Raw genomic sequence first — 23,641 nt, 5'->3', positions numbered from 1 at the left:
CTAAATAGGACTTTAAAAAAATGTTTTTTCTTGCTAGAGCCTTTGCATGAAGTTTCTACCGAGTTTCTGCTGGGCAGGAAATTGCCTCAGTCATCTTAGCTCAGTGCCATCTACCACTTGTGCTGTGAATTTTTTGAAATGTAATGCTGGATCCTGGATAAGCGGACTCTCTTCTCTTTTCTGTTGCACAGGTTTGCCACTAAGGAACGGGACGGGATGCTCCTGTACAATGGACGTTTCAATGAACGCCATGACTTTGTTGCACTGGAGATTGTGCAGGAGCAAGTGCAGCTGACCTTCTCAGCAGGTATGGTAATTCTCCAACCTATGAGCCTCTAAGCCAGTGGTTCTCAACCTTCCTAATGCCGTGACCCTTCAGTACAGTTTTTCATGTTGTGGTGACCCCCAACCCTAACATCTATCCATTTTACAGATGGAGAACACTGATGCAGGGAGTCTTAGGCGATCCCTGTGAAAGGGTTGTTCGACCCCCAAAGGGTTCCCGACCCCCAGGTTGAGAACCACTGCTCTAAGCACTGCCTACCTGCCCTCTCTCCACTTCACTTTTGCCAAGCCCCTTTTCCCTTCCCCTAGAGCCCTACTTCTTATTTCCTCAGCCTTACTTGAAAGTGATGCTGTTTAAGGGTGGGGGAGAATCCACCACAAAACAGCATCACTTTCAATTTTGTTTTAACCGGGGACCCCAGATTCTTCCTTTAAGGTGGATTTAAAAGGAGAATCTGGGCTCCCTAGTTTAAACACCACTGAAAGTGATGCTGTTTGGAGGTGGATTCAACTGGAGGTGTTTTGTGAGAGATGATGCTGACATTTGTTTGGTAAATGTTTTGTTGGGGGTGATTTGTGAGAGATTTACATGCTTAATACCCACTTGCACTGGCTTGGAGCTCTTTCTCAGGCTAACAACGTACCTCATAGGGTTGGTGTGAGGACAAAATTAGGAAAGAGAGTTGGTGGGAAGAGATCCATGTATGTTTTGCTGGGTTTTGTGGAAAGTGTTTTGTGAGCTGGTGCAAAAAATCATTGTCTGGTCATATCATTGTGAGGGGGGAAGGGCAAGGAGATTGTCAGCCCCTTTGAGTCTCCTGCAGGAGAGAAAAGGGGGATATAAATCCAAACTCCTCTTCTTCTTCTTCTTCTTCTTCATAGTGGGGGGAGGGTGGCTGCCAATACCAGGGGGGGCGCCAAACTCAGGTTTTGTCACTGGGCTCCAGTTTGCCTATATACACCTCTGCTCCGAGGCTGGGGACGGCAGTCTCTTGTGGCCTCCCCGGAGGGGAGGGCAGAAGGGGCTGCCGGCTGGGAGCCCAGCCGGTGTGGGCGGGGGATGGGGGGTTTGGATGGGGGGACAGAGCCAGGCAGGAGTGGAACTTAGGGGGCAGCCCTTGGGGAGGTGTGGCCATGCCCTCCCAAGCCCCCCATTAAAAATGTATACCTACGTCCCTGGCTGGCAAGATGATGATGATGACTACGCTGTTCATGACAGTGCATTCTCTCTTTGAGATCCTTTCTCTGAGTTGTGTCTCATCCTTTCCCTAGGAGAGTCAACGAGCACAGTCTTTCCATTCATTCCCGGGGGTGTGAGTGATGGGCAGTGGCACACTGTTCACCTGCACTACTACAACAAGGTAAGACTCTCTCATGCTGAACAGAAGAAGATAGTTGGTGGAATGACCAACCCATTGAACCTCAGCACACTGTGTATGCCCTATGCATAATTTTATGTTAGGTTTTCCAGTTTGCTGTGCTCTGGGGAACAACTGGATAAATTTAGGTGGCCCCTGTGCCTGTTCTGGATGCTGCTAGGATATGGGATATTTAAGGACCAGTGGAGGTCACTGTTGCCAACCACTGTCTAAGCATCTGGCTACTCTGGACTCCTAAAGGCCCCAGCTGTTAGCAGTCATAGTGCCCTAAATGCAGAGATTCAGATGGAGGTGGTTCTCATTTGAGGGAGTTTCAAGAAGTCATTCTGTAATGCGGAGGCTGCTGACAGGGGGTGAGCAGCTGGTGCAATTGTCACGGGCAGCTGCCTGCTTCTGTTAATAAGCTGGGGACTGAAAGGGTTTGCCCAGGGGAATGAATGGCACAGGGAGATGCAAGTGGATACTGAGGGGGAGGAGCAGGCTTTCATTGTGCTGGAGGTGGGGAAGAAGGCAGTGGCCAAAGATTGGGAAGGCAGATTTCAAGGATATAAGGCTTCACAGCAGGGAAACTCAGAAGACCCCTTGCCTGCATTAGTTGCTTGCAGATCCTTGTGTGCTTCCTTACCCACCCCCCCCCCCCCCGCCCAGTTCTCCTGTGGAACTGGTGTTTATTTTATAGGCTCAGTAGATTTGCCATTTTTTTTTCAAAAAGTCATCATTTTGAATCAAAGCAACAGCAGTGCAGAAGGGGCATAGCAAAAAGATCTCCCGTCTGAGTGTGATGCAGAGTGTTTCTAGATCCAGAAACAATTCTTTACATAATTAGAGTTGACCACAGGGAGGCCCATATAGTGTGAGAAGGAAGTGTGTCAGAGAATTTGTGTTATAGCCATATAGACACATGAATGGTGGTCTCATAGACAGAGTAACTAATGATCTTCAGCTTATCTTGCTGATGGTCTGAACTCCCCAAAATGCTTCTCTGCCTTTGGGAGTCATGCCATGCTTAAACAGTCCCTAGCCTTTCATCACACCCTGAAAATGGCCAGGGACTATCAGAACTCTAGCTGGTCACTAGGGGTCATTGTCATATGTTTAGGACACAGTGTATTGCATCAGCTTGAAGAATGAAGTAATAACCACTTGAAAATGGGCAAGAACTCATATAATGCTGAGAAGAATCTGATGACTACTAATAATGGGTTACCTAGTCGTGCATTGTACCTCACAATTTGCTGTCAATTCCTTTGAGGGTTTTTTTTAATTCCTTTGCCAGGGCTTGCTTATGTTTGTCTAACTTAGTGGTGGTGAACCTATGGCATGGGTGCCAGAGGTGGCACTCAGAGTCCTCTCTGTGGGCACGCGCAGAGACATACACACACACACACACACCACATCTAGGCTGGCCTGGGCCACTGGGCTCGATTATTAACATTAAACCTAAACCTAGTTTTGGGGAAGCAGTGTAGGTAATCCTGTTAAGTGATGTTAAACCCCACTGATTTTCATGGGAAGGACTAAAGCGCTATCCTTTACCTGGGAGTAAGCTTGGTTGCTGGCAATGGGGCTTGCTTCTGAGTAAACCCTCCTAGGGTCATGATTCACCCGTTGGAAGAGTTGCACGGTTGGTTCAAAGCAAAGCCATTGACTACCACCAAGCTTATTCCTGAGTAACGCATGTCTTGGAGCCAACCTTTTTTTCTATACTAAAACCTCAGTATTCAGGTTAAATTGCCGTGTTGGCACTTTGCGATAAATAAGTGGGTTTTGGGTTGCAATTTGGGCACTCGGACTCGAAAAGGTTCACCATCACTGGTCTGACTTGTTACCTAGCCTAACAGGGGTTATAAATTTATTAAAAGGGAATCTCCACCAGCTGCTAAGAGTGTAACAGCACACATATGGTTTTAATATAGTGAAGAGGAATGGATACTCGACTTGGCAATGCAAGAGGCAGCTAGGAGGGGATCTTTTAGACTATGTATTGGCAGGGAGCATTCCGCAGAGTAATGCAAAAGTCCAAATTGAGTTTCAAAATATTTATATAAATTTGGTTTAAAATACACACATACAGCAAGGTATAAGAGTGCATACACACAAGTTCCTAGTATGTAGAGAGGTTGGAAAAGTAAATGGGAGGATAGAGAGGGAGTTGGGAAGCAGCAGGGTGATACGTTACCTAACGATCTTGTAGTAGAAGGCAGGGATTCCACGCCATCACAGAAACCCAGTAGAAGACGATATTGTGTCTCACACTAACTAGACCAAGGGAGGCACAGGCTAGTAATGAGCAAGGTGTTGCAGGTGAACTAGGTTTTTATAAGGTAGATAGTTCTCTTGGCGGGAAAAGGAACCAATTGCACTAAGTTTCACATCTGTGCTGGGTTTGGGGTGCAGAGCTAATTAATCAGCTCAACTATTACTAAGTCCGGGACAATAGGGCCAAATTGCTTTGTTAAGCTAAACAAGGAAACGCTGTAAGGCTTCCATGCAGATTAACTCCTTAGAGACACTGCCCAAGTTATTCAGACTTGGCTGAGACATTAGATTGGGATAAGGTGAGTGGTTTAGGAAAGCCATAACAATGGGTGAGGGAAATGCAGAGAAGCAACCATCTGTTGCTGATGTGTTCAAGAGATAGTAAAAATGCAGCATCTGATTCTAAGGTGGCTTTCCATATTCCTTTGTCTTACAATGTTTCAGCAAGGTGTGGTAATCAAGCATGCCCTCAAACAAAATGAGACCTCCAGGTTATGCAGGAGTAACTCATCCCTTTGATTAGATTTTGTGAAGCAAACCTTTGACCTTTGGCTTGCTGCCAAGTGGACATGCTGCTACCTACACAGAGAGGTGTTGTGACAACTGGCTTCTGCCAATATGATTTTAAAGAAAATATATTGCAATAATATATATGGGGGGTGATCAGGGCCATAACAGACTGGACTAATGAGTGGTGGCTAGACAGAGCAACGTGATTGTGGTGAGCAGAGTCAGGAGTGGATCCTCCCTCCAAGCTTGGAGCTTCTTGCTGGAGTGCAGTTGGAGTCCAGTTGCATGCTCCCACTTGGCAGCTCCTTGGCTGAGATAGGGTGTTGGCCTTCCCACTCCTGGGAATGTTTCTGAGCATAGGTATCACCACCAATGAGCTGGATTGCCTGCGGCAGCTTCATCCAAGCACACAGCCTCCTTGCCAGCAGACGGTTACCTACTGAGGTAGCACAGTGGAGGGTGCCAGTTTCACAATACTTGCTGTCTGTGCCATACTCGCAGTTTCTATACTAGAGGTTTCAGCCCTATTTTAAAGGGCAATCATTCCACAAAATCACCATTAATCAAAAAGGTAAAATGGGGATCCAGGCTACCAGCTTGGCTTGTCAGTGGTGTTAGCTTATCAGTGATAGTTTGTCAAAGGAAAGTTAGCTGTGTTGAGTAGTGTTGCTTCATGGCCTGGAGGCCAGGAGCATGCTGAAACACTGGGACAGAGGAAGGGTGTGGTGTTACTGTTCCGCAACAATCTGATATTGCTCCATAACACCCACATTAACCTCAAATCAGGATCGTTGTGGAAAATTTGTGTGGTGCTTTATTTTTCCTGTCAAGGATGCCTAGAATAGAAACTGCCCCGGTCATTACAATCTGGTATTGTGGGGATAGTGGCTGTCAACTTCTTATATAATACTGGGGAAATGGGGGGAGTGTACTTGGCCTCCTCCCAGAAGTGTATCTAGCGAGGGCTTGTGCCCTGGGCGGCACTTGAAGCGAGGGATGCCCTTGGCTGTCTGGCTCCCTCAATCCCACAATTTAATGCTGGGCTTGGCCTGGTTGGGTCCAGTGTTAGAGTATGGGCTCCCCCTCTGAAGTCCATGAGGCATCATACACAGTTGATCACTGAAGCTGGCCAAGCAGCAGTAGAGGTGAGAGGGGTTTTCAGTGCTTGTCCTAGGCACTTTCCTCCTCTTGCAACCGGAATGTCTGCAGAGTTTGTTGACTGGAGGTCAATAAACATTGACTTCCACAAAAATTATATTTTCCGGCCTTATGTTTTGTGGTGATTGACTTGTGCCAGAGTTAAAGTCTCTGACCAAAGCATCTTTCAAGTACCTGGGGTTGTGGACAATGTCATGTGCACAAACTCTGGGTCTCAGCTCCCTTTCTGTCAATTGGGGTAAAACAGTGTTGCTATTTGTTCCAGAGAAATTAGTACAGTACATTAAAACTGGTATACCCTGCCCAAGCTTCTCAATGCCTACAAAGTTTCTCCTTATCCTGCTATAGGAGCTGGGTTACCCATGAGCTGCTTTTTTTTCATGACTGGACTGTTCTTCCACTAGTGTGTTGCTTCTACCACCTGAATAAAAAAGTAGGGGAAGCACTATTTGCCTGAGCCGACCCAGTCCTACTTTGCTCCTAGTAAGTGTTTACTTTGGAATCTCAACTCTCTGCCAAGCCTGCCACTTGGGCATACTGATCCATCTAATTCTGTGTAGTCGGGCTGAGTGTATGTTTATGGAAGTCAAATGGGGTGGAATCACAGGCAGATCTCCCTGTCTACTCCTGTTGCTAGTAGAAGAAATTTAAAAAGGGGGCCTTTCTGCTCTCTCCCCAAAGAGCAGGAGTGCCATGAAATTCACTGGTTGGGTAGAATTGGCAGAGGATATACAGGCTGAGGCATCTTTCAGACAACAGCCCTGATCTGGATTTTTCCTGCCTCTGGGGTGCCTCCAATGATACCACGGTGGATCAGGGTGATAGTTCCACACTGCCTATTTTCACGAGGAACTTCCCCATGTGTATGTAGTACTTTAGTGATTGGGGGGGGGGGGGTGCAAATAAAAATGAATCACCACCCTCCCCGGCCAGAATGGTGATGTTAGCAGAGGCTTGCGAAACAGCACAGGAATTTCAGACTGCCAAAGGCAAATCATTTTTTACAAAGGTTGGAGAAAGCAGGTTTCAGATAGAGCTGGAAAAAAAACTGCAGAAAAACCAGGACAGTGAAGGATTGCTAACAAAGTTGGGAGGAAATGCGGAAATAAAACTATAACAAAGAGAAATTAAACTGGAGTACTAAGGCTGTCTGGAAGATGCCCCAGGCTGTTTTACTGGACTTTATATGGGAAATTCTGTGTATTTTCCAGGCCATCCATGACCTTGGAGAACTCACTCTCCCTCAGGGTCTATGCCACACAGCCTTGTCTGAAGCTCTGATTTATACCAGTAGGCTCAATATTACGTCTCAGAATCCTTGGCTTTAATCCTTCAGGTGCTGACTATTCTGAGAACCTGGATTTTTGGTATCACTGTCAAAAAGGGAAAGCAAGATTCCCCTGTCATGTACTTCTCAGTGCTGCTTTGATATAGGAGAAATGAAGGTGTATTTCTTCACCTTCTTTGGCTGTGAATGATCTGAGAATGCATCACTATGTAGCGAAAAAGGGGGAAGTTAGTCTCTGAGGCTCCTTCGATCCTCAGATTTCAGGTTAATCCTTTCATAATATTATCCTTAGATTTCAGGTTAATTCTTACGTAATATTAACCCAAACATGTAAAAAGTCACTTAAGGTAAGTCCAGGCGAGTAGTTTTGTCCCTCTGGCTGTTCCCCAAATGACTTAACATTGGTATGCATGAACAGATGTAAAATGTTTTATGCTAGTAGTGTTGGTGATGCATTATTCATTAGTTTTATTTTTTCATGAATTTTCTGCCTCCATCCTTTCCCCTCATAGTGAGGTTCCTTCCTTTTTGGTACCAATCCCTTGCCTTTGGCCATCATGCCTCCTTATCTCCCAAGGGTCTCCCCAGGCCTCATAATAGGAAAAGGGGGGAGGGATGGTTGCATCACCACAAGTCTTCCCACAAACTGGCTTACAGGAGCTCAGAACAATTCTCTATCTCTCTCCTCCTTGCCTGCTGTGTAGTCTTTTTAAAATCCCTCTTCTCTGTCTTTAGCATTCAATCCCAGCCCCACTCCCTGGCCCCACTGCTGTGGCACAAGCCATTCTTTGGGCCAGGGTGGGACTACCACTTCCCCCAGTCTCCTCCCCATCCATGGTTGTCTCCCCTTGGCTCCTCAATAGTCAGGTCCTCCATCTGTCCCATGCCCCTGCCCAACTTGGCCTCTCCCTGGCTGTGATCGCTGGCTGGTCAGGCTTCCTCTCCATCCCTTGCTGGCATTGTCATTGCTTTTTCAGCATTGGGCAATGGTACCAGCTACTCTGGGGCTCATGAGAGAGTAGCTGCATTTAGGTGCTGATGCTGTCACTCCCCCGCCCCCATGGATGCTCTGACTGCATCAACTGGGGCTACTTGAGGTAAGAGCGTGGTGAGCGGGTCCTACTTGTCTTCTGTGGCCCCGGGGAAATCTCCAGCCTTATTGGGGCTGTTGCTGCCAGTCCAGACAATCTTACTGCTACATATTTCATTTAGGAAGCATGAATATGAGGAGATGATTATTAACAACAGTGTGATGAGTGGATTCATATAGCTTTATCTCATTTAGAGTTTGGCCCATTTCTGTTCCTAGGTTTGGATCTGAAGAACTTTTACTGAAGTTTATGAACTTTGATGCCTGTACCTCCACTTATTTTTTAACCCAAGTGTTTATGAACCAGGCATATGCCAGAAAAGATAATTCTAAATATCATAGGAGCACCGTTGTATGACCTTGCAACTTAGAGATTATGGCAAACATCTCCCCATTATTTCCCTGAGGTTCCCCAGAAATAGGATAAATTTGGGGAAATCACTTGCACATATTTGCCACAATTCCTAAATTGCAAGATTGTCATCGTGTGTGATCATGGCACTCTTGGCAAAAAAGTATCCTTCAGTGCCCACAGTTTCTGCACACACTGGGGGAAGAAACCCCAAACTTAGTTGGGAAGCTCATTGGAGGTCCTATGGATCAGAATTTGATTTGTTGAGTAATCCAAGGGATGGAGGAGTCCTGATTTGATAAGGAAATTTGATCAGACTAACAATAATCTCTAGACAATAGTCATTTCTTTGGCAGCTCTGCTCATCTGCCTGAAGAATGCTGTGACAGTTGCTACTGCTTTTTGAGCACAGACTTCCATGATGTAAGAGGCGATTCTACTAGCACTGCTGCACTATTGCTGAATGGAAATCAGATCAGATAGTTTATTTACGGTCATTGACCAACAAGATCCAAAGAATTAAAATCATAAAATTTACAGATATTACAAATATACAGATTAAAACAGTTAACAAAATGCAGATAATAGACCTCAAGAACTCAAAACATCAGCTCAAGATAATGAGTGGAATATCAGTCTAATAATAATTAATAATAAGGGTTTACTGGCAGAGCCAGTAGAGCTCTGTCGGGCCTTCCTGATTTTACTAGATATCCAGGCAAACTTGGCAACAGAATACGTTAGATTTTTATTGGTATCTGATAACAGTATTTTAATCTTTTCTTTCTTAGCCAAAGAAGGGTTTGTCTGGTCAAGGGACAGAAGCATCCAATGTATCTCATCATAATATGAGCATTCAAATAATATATGTTCCGAGTTTTCAACACCCTCACTTGGTACTTTGTTATAAATCCCATTGGTATAGTTAGATGAAAGGGCGTTATAATGGAGTAGGCTGTAGGCTCTTTGATAGTTAACATTAAACAAAGAAGTAAGATAAGGCATTATTGAAAGTTTATTCAGCATTATTTTACTGAAAATTGGGTTTTTACTGAATGGAAATCTTTTTCAGCATCCCATTCCTGGGAGGTGCCCCAGGACTATAGAAAAAGCTGTATGACTACTGGCTACAGTGCGTTAATTACAGTACGCAATGTGTCGTATTAAGGAGAAGCAAGTTTGTAATTAAGGAACCTCTGTCATGTAGGTACATAAAGCCAGACCACCAACACATTCTTCCTTAGGGTGAAGCACCATGGATCTAGGGGTTCTTGATATGGCATTTGTTTACATTTATTTAATTTAATTGACATTGTACCTCCCAAAAACAAAGATCGATGAAAACACAGGTCAGGACATTGTAACTCAATGTAAAATGATCATTAACCATTTAAAATCATAAGGTAGTCTTATAATGTTCGTTAGAAGAAAGAGTCTCGCTTCTTTGGACATTTCACAATAAAAGTGATCTCTTATCTCTGGTAGAGGGGTTTGGAAAAAGAAACCGGTGTGGTACAGCAGTTAGAATGATCAAGTATTACCCAACAGACCAGACTTCAATTCAGGCTGTCAGACTCTCTCTGTCTTACCTAGCCTACCTCACAGGGTTGTTACGAGAATAAAATGAATAGAACCAGGTATGCTACCCTGAGCTTCTCAAAGTAAGGATTAGATAAAACTAGACTGTGAAGACTTTTCTTCGCCTGAGACTCTAATTGCCCCTCCTAACCTTAGAAATCAATAATGGTCCAAATGGTCCGTAGCCTCATTTAGTATAAGGCAAGTCCCCTGGGCGGGGAGGGGGAGGGGATCTGCTTCTTGTAGTGCTTCCTAACTTCACTGACCCAAGCTATCTAAAGCATGACTTCTTGATAGACTTGTCTCCTATCTGTGTGATTATCATTTGTGCAAAGTTTCTCATTTCTTTTACCATCATCAATATATCTAATTGTGATCATAGATCCATCTATAGATCCTTAAATGCAGAGATTAGTATGATGGACAGACATGACAGATCTTTCTGCAAACCAGAGAAAAGCCCCAGATTTGTAAAAAAAAAATCTGAAATCTTTTTTTAAAAAATAAAAATATTAAGGAGTTAAAACTGTCCTGATAGAAGCAGCAGTGTCTGTAGCTTTAAGAAATGAAGGCTTTCGGTTGTGCTTGCTAGGTAACCACAACAATATTGCCAGTCTTTAAGCCTTTGGATTTTGTCAGTAAAAGGTAGGAACCTTTTGGCCTTTGAAGAAGGGATCATCTGGGCCAGGTCTGGCAGCAACTACCAGGTAACTTGCTACCATGTGACTTGCATGACTTTCCCAGGTTCAGTTGCATGCTGCTGTTAAATAGCAGCCAGCCATGAATGCCAGGATGGTGTAGTGCAGGGGTAGGGAACCTGCGGCTCTCCAGATGTTCAGGAACTACAATTCCCATCAGCCCCAGTCTGGCAGAGGCTGATGGGAATTGTAGTTCCTGAACATCTGGAGAGCCGCAGGTTCCCTACCCCTGGTGTAGTGGTTAGAGTTTCATATATTACGATCTGGGAGACTTCTGAATCCCCACGGTGCTGTGGGAGCTCACTAGCTAACGGGAACCCAGTCATTAGGTGACCTTGGCCCAATCACATTCTGTCTGCCTGTCTTAACTGCAGGATTGTGTGGATAAAATGGAGGGAAGAAGCATTTATGCTGCTTTGGGTTCCCATTGTGGAGAAAGGCAGGGTATAAAGTAAATAAAAAATGTAGCTGGTGATGAGGGCAATAAACAATGGGTGGGTGGGTGGATGATGAGAAAGTAGGAAAGCATACAGATTTGGGGTTTGCTAGAAGGAGGGGAAGAGGAAGTAGTGTGAGGAGGGGTTACAGGGAAAAATTAGGTGCCCCTTGCAAATTCTTGCAGGTTCCTCACTGCAAAACTGGGCCCAGCCTAGTGGCTGAAAATGCTCAACTGGGCCCAGCGCAGTGGCCACCTTCACAACTGGACAATAGTTTCCCCACATACAGGTTGCTAGGAGAAGGGAAGCAGGGAAAGTTGAACACAAGGGAGCAGTTAAAGTAGATTGACTGATGGGTGGAAAGATGAAAAGGAAGCAGGGAAAGTGGAGAGGCCGTGGGGGCTTCTGCGAGAAGGAAAGAGGAAATGGTTGGGCAGGAGAAATGGGAGGACTCCTGGCACATCCTTGTGGGTCCCCTGCTTGTTCTTCTCTACTAACATGCTTGGATTCCATCATTTTCAGCCAATTTTAGGCTGCTGTGGTTTAAGGTGCTTTGAAGTACATTGGGGAGCTTCTGGTATCCTCACAGGCATTTATTTTCCCAGGGAAGAGAGCCATAAAATGCTCAAGGAGGTCAGGTAGATCAGAAGATGTGTTTCCGCAGAGAGACAACCATTTGCCCACCTGCCACAGAGGCAGGCTGGAGAGTTGTTGTAAAACATGATTGGGGTATAGTGATGTGTGAGAAGTGTGCTTCAGAATGATTGGAGTCGGACTGGGGTGCACCTTCCCATGTGGGGCAAATTCCTTAAATCTGGATTGGGAGAGGCTGCCTGCCAATCAAGGGCAGGGAGGATTAAAAAGCTTATTAACATTTGTTAGTCTTTGTTCAAATGCTTTGTCTGAATGCGAGATTCCTTTGCAAGAAGGTATCTGGACGTAACTGTTCTCTATTGTTAAACTAACTCAGACTTAAGTTTGATATACTTTTCATTACATCTGTCACCAGTAGTTATTGATAGCTATTTTCTCTTATTGTCCAGTAGGTTAATCTGCAACGACAAAGTCTTTTCCTGTTTAAGAAGGCAGCTCCTTTTCACAAGCACCTTAGATTACTTGCTCACAATGAGACACATTAAACACGCATGCACAGGAGAAGGACTGAAATAGCTGGGAAACTGCCAGCCTTTACTTCTAGGGCTCCCCAAGACATTAGTCTTGTGGAAGGTTGGATTTTAATTTAGGGTAGTGGCACAAAAAAGAGGAACTTGTTTTGCAATCACACAAGCATTCAACATGCAAGTAAGAACACATAGGCCCAGGGAACCCCACTTCTTGTAAAGTTATGGTAGAGTTTTCAAGGCAATAGATGTTCAGATGTGGTTTGCCATTGCCTCCCTCTGTGTGGCAACTGTGTGGTGATCTTCCCATCCAAATACTAACCAGGGTTGATCCAGTTTATCTTCTGAGATCTGATGAGGTGGAGCTAGCCTAGTTCATCTAGATCAAGGGGGGAAGGTATCATCTAGACCAGGGGTAGGGAACCTGCGGCTCTCCAGATGTTCAGGAACTACAATTCCCATCAGCCCCTACCAGCATGGCCAACTGGCCGTGCTGACAGAAGCTGATGGGAATTGTAGTTCCTGAACATCTGGAGAGCCGCAGGTTCCCTACCCCTGATCTAGGCAAGCTATGCATGGCGTTGGGAAGCCATGACCAGGTCCCCTAACATTTAATTTAGCCTCAGAAAGGAGATGCAGCCTTTCCCAATAAGAAACAGGGTCACAACATTTGTGTGATTACTATGGTGCTTGGAAGTGCATGAATTTCAGGGTTTGTTTCAAAAGTGGGACTCCAGTCCTTTTTAAGGGTTGCCAACAGAACTGGAGTAAAATGTCTATCCTTAGAACCCTTTGTTAGCTTAACATGTGGAAATGAGCAGCTGAACCTTTTCATGGTGTGGAGGACAATAACATCACCTGGTAAATAATAGCCCTGTATTAAAAGGACAAGACTTTTTTTTTTGTCCAGGCAGTTGGCAACCCCAGTCCTTTTCTGGTCACCCATCCACGTATGTCTCAGGGAAAAGCTGCAGTTTGTATATTGTACCATTCATAAACAATCATGTATATTTTGTACTCAGGAATAAGTCCCAAAGTACAGAATGTATCATGAAAAACATTCCAGCCCTAGGGAGTTTCCCTAGATGTTCCCAGTGCTAGAGGGATGTGGGAGGGCTATGTGCAGATCATTGTGCTAAGCTACACCCCCCACCCCCAATTTTGCTTTTAGCAGTCTGAGGGAAGGAGTGTCTCAAAGGCTGAGGGAAGATTTGGGCTTCCTGCCAGTCCTCCTGGGTGCTGTGCTGTGACCTGTTGCCATGACCACGCCCTCCCCTCCTTTCCCCAGCTGCATTTCTCTTCTTTTGTCTGGAACTGCCCTGTTTCCTAGCTATGGCCTTTGAATTTCTCTTAAAGTTCTATAGTCCAATCCTGCACACAAAAGCAGTAACTGATGACCTGTGTTCTTCTCCTGCCAGGCGTGGGGGCCTGAAGCTGAGCACCAGCCCAATGGACAAATACAATGCAGGGGGAGACAGTCCTAAACAGAAGCTCAGTCCATGTAGTTTACAGTCCAAAGTGACATGGTGCAGTGGCACAGTGCAGGTTTTTCCATGGGATTTCCTTGCCAAAGAGACTTAAGAATCTCTTGTTTGTCTGACTACATTGGATATAGTTCTCTCTTCCCTCCCTCCCTGTTTCTTGTGTATGTGTGATGATGAGAAAGACTTTGAGAGCAAGGTTTATTGACCTTCTAAACTCTTGAAAGACAATTACAAATTCCATGTAACCAAATGTGAAGATCCTTAAAAGTACAGTCATGAATTATCAGGGTGTATCTTACTGTCTATTTTGTAATTGCCACTAAATTATAATTAAACCCTGAGTTTACTCATTAGTGGCTTATTATGCCAAAGAGGTTGTCCTCTTTGTTGTACTACTCTTTCTCCTGTTTTTTGTTAGCCTCATAAAAGTGCTGTCTTTTAGAACAAAACAACTGCTGTTCTAGAAACATTCCTGTCCCACACAAGCCAAGTGGGAAAAAACTGGTTATAGGACTTTTTGTGCCTTGCGAAAAGGACAGATGTGGTAGCAGCAGGAAAATCAAAGAAGGAAGCAAAAGTTGGCCTGGCTGGCCAAGGATACAGTATGCACATCCCATAAATGATCCCGCACAGGGACTGCAGGCAGAAACGGTTGAATGAAAACTCACCTCCACAAACGCTGCCTAAAATACAAAACCTGTTGCCTTCTGTTGTGCCGGCGCAGTGCTTTTGTTACTGGCATCCAAGGCTCTGAATGTATTCTGGGCACCTGCCAGATTGTTGGTACAGAAATTGGCATCATGAAATTTTCAGGATGCACTTCCTGAAAAAACCGGCTTAACGTTTTTAATATGTTGAGCTGGATGGCAAACAAGTGGGTAGTGGCTGCTGATGGATCAATGTGAGACACTACATTAGATCTTTTTGTATATCTGATTATTTAGTTGCCTCCAACAGAGCATACCCCATGCTTATTCTCTTTTATAATAAACTCATTAATCTACACTAGCCCCTGGCTCTGTCCTTACAATTGCTCATGCATATTCAGATTGCTGTTTCACAAGTAAACTTGTGTTGAAACAATAAGGGGAAAAATTCCAGTCTTTTTAACCATCCTGTTTATTAAGTGCTCAGCATCCCATGTGCAAGTACTCTGACCCTGGTGCTCAGCTCCTTGGAATCCTGGCAATGCTGTCAAAATGCTCTTCCAGAACACCCAGCTGGTGTGCAGCGCGTTCTTTTCTCGGAGGCAGGGCCATGCGCTATCATCAGCATCCAACTTCTGTTCCCTGCCAGCTCCTTCATGGCTGCCCAAGAATTCAGGCTAAATGCAGCCATTCTGGCTCAAGGGAAGCTGGGAGAGAGGTTTTGTCTGCTTGTGTTAGCTTAGACAGCATCCTGCTCTTATCTGTTGGTGACTGCATCACCAGGACTCTGTAATTGTCTGCCTTGAGCCTTCTGCAACAGGAATCTGCTTTTTCTCCACAGCCTGTCATGGGCAAATCCGGAGTTCCTCAGGGGCCCTCTGATCAGAAGGTGGCTGTGGTGACAGTGGATGACTGCGACACTTCAGTGGCCTTGAAGTTCGGGCCCATCCTGGGAAACTATTCTTGCTCAGCTCAAGGGACCCAGTCGGGCACTAAGAAGTAAGAAGCTGTGTACTTCTATAAAATTATGTACTTCTACAAAATGATCAATTAATAGGCCCAGTTAAGGGAAACTGTCTCCACAGTGATTACTGTTTGCCAGTAAAATGCCTATTGGGAGGATAGGTTGTGTTGATGTTTCAGGTTACTTTCACCTTACAGGGGCCAATAATAGGAAACTTGAGTTATACCCCATCACACTTGTGAGAGACCCTCCAAGGTAGGCAGGGAGCGGGTCTCTGTTCCCATTAATGCAGCTGGAGAAAAAGTTGCTTGCTCAAGATTGCTCCAATAAGTTCATGGCTGAGGCGGCATGTGAACTGTGATCTCCTGGGTCACGTAACTAACACAGGTTTTCACTGTAGAGCTGCTATGCCCCTCAGTCTTCCCCTGCTACCCACTGCTGCAGCACCTTTAGACTCACACAAATAGGCTACTAAATCTTCAGGACCCAACCATGACTTATAATACAAACTAGTAACACAGGCCAGTATACATAGTTCTTTCCTGTATATATGTCCTAATCCATGAAGGAGACATTGTTATTTTATTACAGAAATGGCATTAATTGATTGTATAATAGAAGTACCAGCCTGGGCCTGATAAAATGTCTTTATTCCCTGCCTTCCATGTTTAGGCTCTATAATTATGAACCCTCTATTCCCTATTTGACTTCGCATAATGCAGTCCTAAGAGTTACACCTTTAAAGTCCATTGAAGCCAGCCAGCTTAGAAAGGTATAGCTGTGGTTCGGATTGCACTTCCAGTTGTAGATACCTGCCAGAATTCATAGCTCTGCTGATGTTTATCAGAACACTGCTATATCATTCACAGTTTCACTCCTACCAAACAATGGCGCTCGATCAACCATGCCATGCTTGTTGTCTTCTAATTAATTCCCATTTTGACTTCCCAGGTCCCTGGATCTGACCGGTCCATTGTTATTAGGTGGCGTTCCTGATCTGCCCGAGAGTTTCCCTGTACGGAATCGGCACTTTGTAGGCTGTATGCGGGACTTCCTGATTGATAATCAAGAGGTGGACATGGCAGACTTCATTGCCAACAATGGGACTGTGCCTGGTATGGGGTACTTTGAGAGTCTGGGCAGAAGGTTGGAATTTTGCCCACATTTGTGGGGTGGGGTAATCACTTTGCAGACTGGTGGGGAAAGTATAACGCTAACCATTTTTAATAGGGAAACATTGTGGAATATACATTGTTTGGGTTAGAAGAGATTCTTGGGCATAGTTTTCATTCTGTTCCTCAATAGTTTTGTCAGTGACATCAGCCATTCTCTGCCCTGGCTTGTCATTAGCACTTACCATTTGGCATTTATCAATGATCTCAATCGCTCCCTGCCCTGGCACTTCAGTGGGGAAGCCACTTATGCTATTACCCTTTCACATAACATCTTGCATCATTCTTCTAGGCTGTTCAGCAAAGAAGAATGTGTGTGACAGCAACACATGCCACAATGGAGGCACATGTGTCAACCAGTGGAACACCTTCAGTTGTGAGTGCCCTCTGGGTTTTGGAGGCAAGAACTGCAAGCAAGGTAAAAAATGGAGGCTATAGGAGACTGGAGTGGTGGTGGTGGTCATGGTGTTTGTGCTGTTTGAATTGTAGTCACCCTGGGAGATGAGGAGGGGGTGGGGAAGGGGTTTTGCTTGTTTTTCCTCAGCTAACTAGATCAAGGTGTAAAATGTCAACAGAAGTCTCTGTCTTGTTCCAGTCCCTAGGGAAAATGTGCCCATGCCTTTGGGAAGTGTGAGGTGTCCAGTGCTGTAATTCAAGTAGGAGGAATTTCTTTCATGCTTAGAGGATAGAAAACGAAACCCCTCTGCTAGAAATAGGGAATGAGATAGAGAGGAGCAGGACAATGCTTCCAGACATTTTGGACACAGGATTGTATTTTAATAGCTTGGTGAGAATGCGAAGTAGCTCACATCCTCTTGCTAAGGCATGGGAATGCAAGTAAACAGGAGCTATTTACCCAGCTGCAGGGAATACAGTACTCTCAAATGCCATTATGTATGTCATGTAAGGTAGCCTTCAGTCACGCAATATACAAGCAGGCAAAGACTAAAGAATTTTGAAAGCACCAGCTGTTATGTCCTTCTTTAGGGAAATGGCTTCCAGGCTTGGTTTAAAGAAGGGCATAAGGTGATTGTTCAGAACTTCCCTTGACCTGTAGCTTCTCCTTCCCTTCTTAGCCATTTTGTTTGCTGATATTCCAAACGCCCAGTACTGAAAGGGTCCAAAGATAGCTTGGAAGTATATCCTTGCAGCCTAAGAACCTTCTCATCAGATGCTAGCTATGCTGTAAAGGTTGAACCAGTCACCTGGTCTAGTCTTTATTCAGAGAGGATTGCTAGTAAAAAAAACATTCCTGACTTCAGGCCTCTCTGTTGTAACCCTTAACTCTATCCCAATCTAAGATCTGCTTTCTTGGTATCCCTGGTCCCTGGAAACCATACGCAGCTCTTAACCAGTGTGGACACCAGTCCAACCTCATGGCAAGCAAATGAGAAGATGCTTCTGTTGTAAGATGCTGATTCTTAGTTTGTCCTAAACCTCACCATACATGAGTTTTCTGTAAATTTTCCCCTACCGAAATATAACTTAGGAGGCGCATGCAGTCTGTGATAATTGTGTTGGGATCCTTTCTCAGGGTGTGACTGGGAATCCCTAGGTTGTACATTTTGCACAATTGCAGGGTACATGTCCTGGTAGAATAGATGGCAGCACTTCTGTGCAGTAGTTGGTATTTGCTGATCAGTGTTGGTTTTTTGTTTTTGTTTTTCATTTTCATGAAGAAATGGCTAGTCCCCAGCACTTCTTGGGCAACAGTGTGGTGAACTGGAGTAATTTGGCATTAGTCATTACACTTCCGTGGCACATTGGATTCATGTTCCGTACGAGGCAGGGCAGTGGTGTCCTCCTACATGCTACGGCTGGGCAGCATTCTACCATCACCCTGCTGGTAAGTGTCAAAGGTTGGACAGATTTCCATTGCCACCCCACAGATTAATGGACTGGAAGGGGCAAAAGGTGCCGACTGCAGAGGGGGTCTGGGTCTCTGCTTAAGAGATGCTCTGCTTAATCCCAGTAGGTATCAGAAATGTTGTGGCAGACTAGAGGCTCTGCAGTTGGCATCCTATTCTCTAGCTCATGTATTTGGGCATGGAAGATTCTTCTGGGGAGGGGTGGAGGGAGGGAGGGAGTGTGAAGATGTTGTGCCATGCTGGGCTCATGCTCTTCTTGCCTGTCTCTCTTTCACAGCTGAGCGAGGGAAACGTGCTGATGACTGTGTACCGTGCCAACAGCCAGGTCTCAGCACTGCGGCTGCACCAGGTGAAAGTGAATGATGGCGACTGGCACCACCTGCAGTTGGAACTTCACAACAGCAGGGACATCCCAGAGGCCCAGTGCCTAGCCATCATGGCCTTTGATTATGGCATCCATCAGGTATGGTGGGCAGCGGGACCCTGTCAGTCAGGATGTCCTGAAACTCTTTAGCTTAGAAGGCTTCTCTTGTTCATACAGAGCCTGCACAGAAGGGAAAAGGGGAGCGTGTGGGGAATCAAAATCTCTTCAAAGATCACAACATTGATAAACATTCATAATTCCAATTAAAAACATAATGACTACAAATTAGTAGTGAGACCTATGGGGACATGAAGATGTTTCCCAGTATTCTAGTTCATTGAGGGAGGTTGACATGGGGCTCCTGCTCCTGTAGTCTTTTCTCCTGCCCTCCATCAGCCTTCACCTGCTGCTATTGTAGTTCCAGCTCACTGCACTTTCCCCATCTCCACAGCTATTCTGATGACCTCTGTCCCATTACAGCAAGGCCCCCAAAGTGGAGCCCACGGAGGCCATGGCACTGGCCAGCACTTTTCCTGATGTCCGCCAGGTGTTTTTAGGCCAGGTGGGGCTTTTGCCCAGCAAGGATTCTGATCAGCCATTGCAGATTTGATTAGCTGGGCTGACTTTTTAAAATGCTACTTTGGCAGCAACTGCCAGCACAGTACAAGGATCTTCACTGTGTGACTGAAGATGAGCTGCAGCAGCTGTTTTGTGGGTGACTCTTCCTCCTGCAGCAGCTATTCTATGGCTGCCATTTGTGCCTGCACTCACCACACTCTGTCAGAATTCCAAAGGTGCCTCCAGGCTGAAAAAAGGTTGCGGATGCTTGCATTATAGGAACATAATAGGTTCATCAGGGAATTGAGGGAGATGCTCCAAATGTTTTGCTTGCCTTCCAGGCGGTGGCCAACATCAGCAGTGAGTTACATGGACTGAAAGTGCGGACTCTGAGTATTGGCGGCTTTCTGGGAGAGGAGAAGGAAGTGCAGCAGGGCTTCCGTGGCTGCATGCAGGTAAGCGTGGGTCCAGAGGAGTCCCTGCTAACTGATGACCCTCTTCTATGCTAGACCATGATGGACGCAGTGCAAATACTTTCTCTTCCATCATCAGCTTTGTCACCAGAGCCTTTTTCCTAGTAGTGACTGTCAGGGAGTGGCATCTCCCCTCCCCCAGTCAGCTGGTAATTGCTGCAGGAACAGGACAACCATGAAGTTCATACAAGAGATGATCCCTGGCAACTCAGCATCACTGGAGGCAACAGGGAGAGCCACCATGGCAACAGCAGCCCAGGAAGCACTGCCCAAGATGTTTCTAAGCTGAGCACTGTGGGATGCACCCAGCCCGGAAGCCTTGGCAGGGGCCAACTTTTCACTCCCACTGACAGTGGAGGTGGTGGCTCTTGTGATGGAGGGGCACTCTCAGGGCTTGTGCAGGATACCCAGGTTTATATAAAGGACTGGGGGAGGCCTAAGGAGGAAGTGCATGGACTGGCTACCTGGTGCAAGGGACAGGCTGTGCTGGACAGGTGTAAGAATAGGCTGTTATATGCACCTCCTGTCTTCATCTGAGGCTTTGGGTAGGAGTGCAACACACACACACACACACACACACACACACACACACACACAAACACACACTATATCGATATTTATATATAGATATACACACACAACTTCAGCAGGCTGACCCCATTCCAAGATGGCAACAATGTTTTAACAGATACTGGTTCCGGTGGGTTTTCTGGGCTGCGTGGCCGTGGTCTGGTGGATCTTGTTCCTAACAAGATCCACCAAACCATGGCCACACAGCCTGGAAAACCCACCAGAACCAGTTGAAACTGGCCACGAAAGCCTTCGACAATACATTTTAACAGATAGTTAATAATTCAAAATATTTTATAGTTCTCAACTGGCATATGTTTCTCCAATGAGAAAGGGACCATCGTTTAGTCTGGGGAGTGACTTTAGATTCTGAGCAGTCTGAACGTTTGGTGCATGAGTCATAGCTAAGAAATCCACAAGTGCGTACCCTTCTAAAAGTTGGAGTTGCATCCCGACCTCTCCATGCTTTCTCTGTTCCTAGGGCTTACGAATGGGTGAGACATCAGCCAGTGCTGTGGCCCTGAATGTAAACCAAGCTGAAAAGGTGAATGTGGAACGGGGCTGCATCATCACTGACCCCTGTGACTCTAACCCATGTCCTGTAAATAGCTACTGCAATGACGACTGGGATAGTTACTCGTGCAGCTGTGATCCAGGTCAGTGGATTGGACAGATTCCATATGACATCTCCCCTAACCATGCCCGATAATGTACAAACTGGATTGAGTTGTTGGGGGTTAGAGACATGTGTCACCTTTGGACTTCTCTGCGCAGGTGTGGATGGCCTGCAGTCATGGCTGGCTGACATGATCAAGACAGGGGTGGCAGGGCTCTATCTTGTTGTTCATTTAATATGATGGGATTATGATTTGGCTAATCTGTTATGAGGATGATACCATGTTTGGTTATTCTTTTTATTGTCTTTTATTACTATTATAGCCATTTCTGTTCTTAGCTTCTTTTTTCCCTGTGCATTACTTGCATCTGAAAAACATTGCTATTGGTGTGGCCCAATGGCTTAAATAAGCATACGACAAACCTAAATGAAAAAAAAATCTAAATTCAAATATAATCTCAGTGTTGTTATCTCTGCAATGAATCCCCTGATTTTGCTGGGGGTTATTCTCTTTCAGATCATTTCACCTTCTGATTTGGTCTGTGAATTGAAGTGAGATTAGCAGTTGATCATTGATCATGTAAACAGGTCTTTTGATGGATCTGTGCATTCCAGACACAAGACTGATTTCTCTGTAGGTCTGTAGTCTTCTCATTTGCTGCAGTTTGAAGAGGGGCTCTCATACTTTTGTGCACATCTGGAAATGTGTGCTTCCAGAGGCGTCATTCATTCTTAGGCTGGAATTTTCTGCCAGAATTACATAGTGGGAATGGCACACTACTTGGGTTTTTTCTTATGCTGCTTCAGGTTACTATGGTGACAGTTGCACTAACGTCTGCTCCCTCAATCCTTGTGAGCATCAAGCCACGTGTGTCCGCAAGCCCAGCTCATCCCATGGCTACACCTGTGAGTGTCCTGACAACTACTTTGGGCCCTACTGCGAGAACAAGTGAGTTGCCCGGTGCTGCTCTGTGAAAGAGTGCCTGTGTGTATGTACCTGTGTGCAGCTGTATCCACAGGGGTGCATCTACCTGATGGTGTATGTAGAAATGATTCCTTGAAGAGCTGTGTGGATTTAAAAGAAGAATCTGGGCTCCCTAGTTTAAGCACCATTGAAAGTGATGCTGTTTGGGGGTGGATTCCACTGGAGGTGAGAGATGTTGCTGACATTTGTTTGGTAAATGTTTTGCTGGGGATGATTTGTGAGAGATTTACATGCTTAATACCCACTTGCACTGGCTTGGAGCTATTTCTCAGGCTAATAACTTACCTCATAGGGTTGGTGTGAGGACAAAATTAGGAAAGACAGTTGGTGGAGAGAGAGCCATATATGTTTTGCTGGGTTTTGTGGGTGGTGTTTTGTGAGCTGGTGCAAAAAAAATCATTGTTTAGTCATGGTGGGGGAGGTTGGCTGCCCATACGGGGGTGGGGTGGGGTGGGGTGGGGTACGGTGGGGGATGCCAAACTCAGGTTTGCCTAGATATGCCTCTGTGTACGTGTGTATGTGTGACAGACATAGTGTGGTTGATGTGCGCATGCTAGGAGGGGAAGCTGCTTTGCATACTGTGAATGTAGAAAGCAGCCCTCTTGCTATAACATTTAGTGTGTTGAAATCTTTAAAACCCTGATACAGTCATAGGATCTTCATTGGTCATGATAGTGATCATTTATCTGTTGTGGGAGTGGAAGACTATGTAGAATGGTGAGTGGAGAGAGCTTTATCTATGCCTGACATCAGCAATGCATGATATCTGTGCCTCATAACACACTGAGTTTTTAAGCATATTCTCATACTAGCCTTTTCAGTATTAGACTTGCTGCTTTCTTAATGGCAGCTTTGCCCCATCCTCCTGAACATTCGCTATGCGTTCTCTTTTGACCTGTTGGTATATCTGCAATGTGATCATTACAGGCCCTGTGCTCTCTTTCTGGCAGGCTTACTCAGCCCTGCCCTCGAGGATGGTGGGGGCATCCTATATGTGGACCCTGCAACTGTGACATTGACAAAGGCTTTGATCCTGACTGCAACAAAACCACTGGAGAATGTCATTGCAAGGTGTGATGTGATCTGTTTGATGGTGGTGGGTGAGATCAGAGATCCAGGGTGGAATCTGAAGATCCATATGAGGGTAAAAATATTGAGAGGATAAGTCGCAAGTCACCAGCAGTGGTGGCTCTTTCCCACATTGTGAAAATCTGTTTAGAGGCAGTGGGTGTCTTCGAGCACTGAGAGCCTAGAGCACTTAGAGCACTGAGAAGGACTCCTCTTGAAGGAAGGAAAAGAACAGCATGTAAATGAGCATTCTGTGGAGGTCTGGTAGGACAATGACGTCCTTTGTCAAAATTTTTGCCTGTGTGTCCTTTGGTGTCATGACCTGTGGACCTAGCTGTAGATCCAAGTTTCTGAATCTTTTTGAATCCACTTTAATGCTCCATAAGTCTACATGTGTGAACACACCCAACAGTCTTCTGTTGCTGTGTATTGGAGGAGCAAAGCAACTCTGGCAGCTGCTTTAAAGGAAGCTTGCCAGCCATCATTACCTATCTCCTCACCAAGGAGCTCTGATAATTGTATATTTTTATTGTATATTTAATTTATATACCACCATCCCCCGAGAGGCTCAGGGCAGGTCACAGCAACATAATAACAACAGCAATAATCATGACATCATACAACAACGATCAATAATCAGGGTATCAATAAACAGATATAAGCTTCTGAGGAACTCCAGGAATCAATAGACCTCCGTTTGAAAGCACGGGATTAAGA

At 45.4% G+C, this 23,641-nt stretch overlaps 1 protein-coding gene across 3 annotated transcripts in view; it reads left to right on the top strand.

Annotated features, from left to right (window-relative positions):
- CELSR2 (cadherin EGF LAG seven-pass G-type receptor 2) overlaps window positions 1–23,641 on the top strand; it is a 133,993-nt gene that overhangs the window by 84,280 nt on the left and 26,072 nt on the right. For all 3 annotated transcript variants that reach the window (XM_048499006.1, XM_048499008.1, XM_048499005.1), the window contains exons 4-14: window positions 192–307; window positions 1,558–1,646; window positions 15,128–15,285; window positions 16,202–16,365; window positions 16,715–16,840; window positions 18,102–18,268; window positions 18,568–18,753; window positions 19,554–19,667; window positions 20,737–20,911; window positions 21,679–21,820; window positions 22,807–22,927. In XM_048499006.1, coding sequence (XP_048354963.1) covers window positions 192–307; window positions 1,558–1,646; window positions 15,128–15,285; window positions 16,202–16,365; window positions 16,715–16,840; window positions 18,102–18,268; window positions 18,568–18,753; window positions 19,554–19,667; window positions 20,737–20,911; window positions 21,679–21,820; window positions 22,807–22,927 — 1,558 coding nt within the window. The remainder of the gene's footprint in view (window positions 1–191; window positions 308–1,557; window positions 1,647–15,127; window positions 15,286–16,201; window positions 16,366–16,714; window positions 16,841–18,101; window positions 18,269–18,567; window positions 18,754–19,553; window positions 19,668–20,736; window positions 20,912–21,678; window positions 21,821–22,806; window positions 22,928–23,641) is intronic.

The sequence above is a fragment of the Sphaerodactylus townsendi genome, linkage group LG05, assembly GCF_021028975.2.
Source record: "Sphaerodactylus townsendi isolate TG3544 linkage group LG05, MPM_Stown_v2.3, whole genome shotgun sequence".
Lineage (NCBI taxonomy): Eukaryota > Metazoa > Chordata > Lepidosauria > Squamata > Sphaerodactylidae > Sphaerodactylus > Sphaerodactylus townsendi.
The sequence above is the reverse complement of the archived record's forward strand: the minus strand, read 5'-3'. Positions and strand labels throughout refer to the sequence as shown.